Raw genomic sequence first — 4,795 nt, 5'->3', positions numbered from 1 at the left:
AATTAAATTCATTTTTATTTTTTTTGCCTGCAAATATTAATATTCAATAAAATTGTAACAAGTATCATTATTTCATATTTTTTTAACTAAGTCATTAAAACTATATTAGGAATATATCAAGTAAAATAAAATTGAATAATGATTTATCATAATTTTATTGGGTAGAAATAGGTAATTTAATTTCTCTTTAGATATAGCATTTAGCAGTGGGCCATTAGTATACTGGTAGTGGCACCCAACTTTAATAATGATAATAAACTTTTCAATTTAAAAAGAAAAAAATAATGAAACATATATAATTAACTAAATTATTAAACAATAAACATAAATCCCACAGTGCAACATTTTTTGCTATTTAAAGGAGACATGATCCTCACATTTATTCATTCAATTTGAGATAAAATGTCATCAGAAATGAAGAAAGAAAAAATTGATTCCAAAGAAGAAGAAGCAGCCGTAAAAGAAATATGGAAATATGTTTTGGGTTTCACTCCAATGGCTATTGTTAAGTGTGCCATTGAGCTCAGGATACCCGATATTCTCCAAAAACATGACACCCCGATGACACTTGCCGAGCTTGCATCCGAGCTCGGGTGTTCATCATCATCGTTATATAGAATCATGAGGTTCTTGATCCAGTATAAAATATTTCAAGAAAAGCCCATTTCAGACACATCCCTTGGATATGCTCTTACACCTTTGTCCCGACTTCTAACTAGGCATGGAAAGCAAAGCATGGCCGATTTTGTGCTTTTAGAGAGCAGTCCAGTCATGTTAGCACCATGGCACAAGCTAAGTGCTATGGTTTTGGGCAGCCAAAACACGCCTTTTGAGGCAGCACATGGTGTTGATCTATGGAAATTTGCATCCGCAAATTCTAGTCATAGTAAGCTCATTAACGATGCCATGGCTTGTGATGCTCGGAATGCCGTGAGGGCGGTGATCGGGGGTTGTCCGGAGGTGTTTGAGGGGCTGAAGACGGTGGTGGATGTTGGTGGTGGTGATGGAACGGCTCTAGGATTGATTGTTGAGGGTTGTCCATGGATCAAAGGGATTAATTTCGATCTGCCTCATGTGGTGTCAGTGGCTCCTGCATGGAAAGGTGTACAACACGTAGGAGGCAGCATGTTTGATCATATTCCTAAAGCTGACGCTGCTTATTTGATGGTTAGTGAATGCATGTGAGCTGTTATTTAGAATTGTTTTCCCTTTCTACATATATTATTAGGATTGCATGGATAAGTGTTCTTTAAAATATATTTGAATAAATAATAATATTTTGTTTAATTCTAAATCATTTTAGTTATCATCGTCGTCCAATGAGTGAAGATAAAAGAGAATAAATGAAAACACATTTTATGAATGGAAAAAAGATAAAAGAACATAAATTTATAAATAAATTCTTAATGAAGAAAGTCTTTCTAAAATTTTGGATTGAGTTGTTTTCTTTCTTCAACAAATAGAAAAAGAAACAATTGTATATATAAGAAAAGAAAAGGTGAATTGCACCCATCACCGAGCATAGACAATCATATACTTATGTTATTGGGTTTTAAGTAATGTCTTATATCTAATAAATAATAAAGAAAAAAATAACCCTAGTAAAATTTGCTTATTTACTAATTACTAATTAATATAATACGATACATAGAAGTTATTTAATCTTAAGATTTGTTAGAGTTTCTAACTTGTTCCGGAAATGATCATATTTGAATATTTTAGAAAGTATTGCACGACTGGGGAGACGACGAATGCATTGACATACTAAGAAAATGTCGAGAGGCTATTCCTAAAGATACAGGGAAGGTGATCATCGTAGAGTCAATTGTTGGACTTGAAGAAAACCATGAGTATGAAGATGTGGTATTGATGCTTGACATGGTGATGATAGCTCATACAAGCACCGGTAAAGAACGAACTTTAAAAGAGTGGTCATGTTTGTTTGATGATGCTGGATTCACTCGTTACACTATAAAACAAATTAGAAGCTTTCATTCTGTTATTGAAGTTTATCCTTGAATCTCGGTCTTTTAATCTTAGCAACTATGATTTACTTGAGAAGCGTATCTTTGTTTCGTATGTTTTTAATGATGTATAATGAGAATAATTATTGTATGTTTGTAACGTTCTCTTGTTTTGCAATAAAAATGTAAATATTCTCTAGAGAAATTATCTAAAAATCCTAATATTATTCAGTAAGTTACACATTAGTTTCAAAATTTTTCTTTAAATATAAAAGTGAAGATTATTTCATTTTGGTTCAAATTAACAACAAAAATTTTTTTAACAGAAAATAACATATTATTGTGTTTTTACGAATAATCGGGACTTTTATGTTCGAAAAAAAACCTTAGGACTAAAATGTAATTTTTCCACAAATATTAAAACTTTTATGATAATTTCCCATTATTCTATTACACATACACGTGTCTATTCTAAAGTGCTCAATAATGTTTAATAATGTTAAAACTTAAAAAAGTTGTTTAAATCATTTTCAATTTAAATAAATGTCTAAAAACTTCAACAATATTTAATTTAATTTTATAATTTAATAAAAATCTCATCATTGAAGATTTTTTGCAATTAAAATTTAAACTATAGTATACCCATCTTTCACGAGTTACATTTTCAATATCACGTCACTTCTCCATTCACTAACCAAAATACAATGAAATAGTCACCATTCATTACCTTTCATTTTTATTTTATTTTTAAATAAAAATAATTTAATTTTAAGTTTCATAATTCAAAAAATAAATACAGTTTCTTAAAAACGATTAATAAACACAAAAATTAATAAAAATATAAATATTTCATTACTTATAATAAAAAATACATAAAAAATGACAAAGATTAAAAAAACCCAGAAAAGAACCAACATTTGAAAGACAACCCACATTAAAAAAAACGATCTACATTTAAAAAGAACGAAACAATGTAGGGGAAATTTTTTTTTCATTATCTTCTCCTTCTTCTTCAAAAACTAACTTGATGGCCGCTCGCGAAAGATGATCATTTTTTTTTCATCAAGAATTTCATATCATTATCATATGCCAAACGTTCAACGAAATTTCTATTATATTGAACAAATGTTGTCGTTATTTTCCACATTTTGTCTGTTTCTATGCAGAAATCCGTTACATTGTAAGAAGACTCTTCCCTTTCCTTTTGACTTTGTCCATACCCATTGCTCGAAGAATTTCTTCTAGTTCGAGTTCGTCATTTTCATTTAAATCTAGCTCGATACGAGCATCAGAAGAAGTTGTATATCCATTAGAGTATGCTTTTGTTCTTTTTTATAGTATTCCTCCTAATATAAAGTCAGTTCCATAGTTTTTCCACCTTAGGCTAAGAATGACCACTTTCCAAGGCTCGTTAAACTTGAATTTCTGTCTCGTTTCTTCGTGAAAAGAAAATACAACACCTCTTGAAGAATTTCTTCATATCCTTGACCACTTCTCCTTTGGGTTTGTAGATTGTTGTACAACCTATTCATTTTTGAAACAGTTTTTGCTATTTCTCGAAACTTTGAATTAACTTGGTGTTGGTACACTACTCATCATCTTTACCTAACTCATTGTGAAATCTTTGAAGAATAAGAAGCCAAAAATGTTAAGGGTCGTTTGGTAGTTGCTAACTGTGTTAGAGTTGATTGGGTTAACAGTTCTAACTGAGTTAACTTCTGACTAAAACTTGTTGTTTGTTTTGTATCTAAATAGTTGTGCAAAATTACTATATTATCCTAGATCATCATTTTTATAACAATTTCGTAATGATCTACCATTTAAGTTATAACATTATATTTTTTATAAAAACATTCAACAATAGATTATCCCCATACAAAAAAAGAACACAAAATACCAACATGTCATCTGTGAGATCCAACAAGTCATACATAAAAACACTATAAATTCCAATTTCTCAACTAATCTTCAAATGCACAGAGACAAACAATTGAAAGAACAACCAAAATATGATTGAATTAAATATTTATTAAGTTCTAAAATCTAAATAAAAAAAAGTTTGTTAAATGTGTAACCATCAGTGCCGGTGACAAGTGTTTGCTCAATGAGGATCATGATCGCTAATGTCAACCACAACAACCAGAAGATGCCCCTCACTATTAGAAAAATACAAGAAACTGAAAGAACATGAAGCAATTTAAAAAAGTTCTTGGCCAAGCAATGACATGTGGCCTTGGAGAAAATCATTATGGTTTGACCAGGTTACTAGCTTTCTATGCACAACCTCATCTAATCTTCAAATGCATAAAGGCAAATAGTTGAAATAACCAAAACATGATTGATTCAAATAGAGGAACCACATAATATTTTGTTATTTGTAAGAAAAATCAAATAGAATATACTAAAATTTTCCAGTTAAAAACCAAAAAGAACAAGCATTATTTTGTTAACAAAAAACTAAATGATTGCAAAAAAATGAAAGCATAAAGAAATCTTGAATAAATGATTGAAAGAGGCTAATTCTGAAAGCAAATCAGATTCATCAAGTAATCAAATTAGTTTTATGAAATCGTTACCTGAAAAAATAACAAAATTATAATCTGATGAATTATCATCATGGTCTTGACTCTTCAATCAAACAAAAAAATAACATAATTATGTAGCATTATAACAAAAATACGTACAGGATAAACGGTTGGAGGCAGGAGGAGCCAATACCACATCCACCATTGAATTCCAGTGATAATAGTGTTGGATTAGGTGTCAAAGCCCATACCTATTTTTGTATGTACTTGACCCGATTATGAGCATGATCCTTTTGGGTTGCCTTC

General features: G+C 30.3%; 1 protein-coding gene across 1 annotated transcript; it reads left to right on the top strand.

Annotated features, from left to right (window-relative positions):
- Positions 1–380: 380 nt before the first annotated feature.
- LOC145009202 (acetylserotonin O-methyltransferase-like) lies at positions 381–2,169 on the top strand. Its single transcript, XM_078967881.1, has 2 exons — positions 381–1,167; positions 1,723–2,169. The coding sequence occupies exons 1-2, from the start codon at positions 403–405 to the stop codon at positions 2,017–2,019; spliced, it is 1,062 nt and encodes a 353-aa protein (XP_078824007.1). The 5' UTR covers positions 381–402; the 3' UTR covers positions 2,020–2,169.
- Positions 2,170–4,795: the final 2,626 nt, after the last annotated feature.

The sequence above is a fragment of the Lactuca saligna genome, chromosome 8 (genome assembly GCF_052625555.1).
Source record: "Lactuca saligna cultivar CGN05327 chromosome 8, ASM5262555v1, whole genome shotgun sequence".
Classification (NCBI taxonomy): Eukaryota; Viridiplantae; Streptophyta; class Magnoliopsida; order Asterales; family Asteraceae; genus Lactuca; species Lactuca saligna.
Note: the sequence above shows the minus strand (reverse complement) of the source record. Positions and strands in the feature narration are given on the sequence as shown.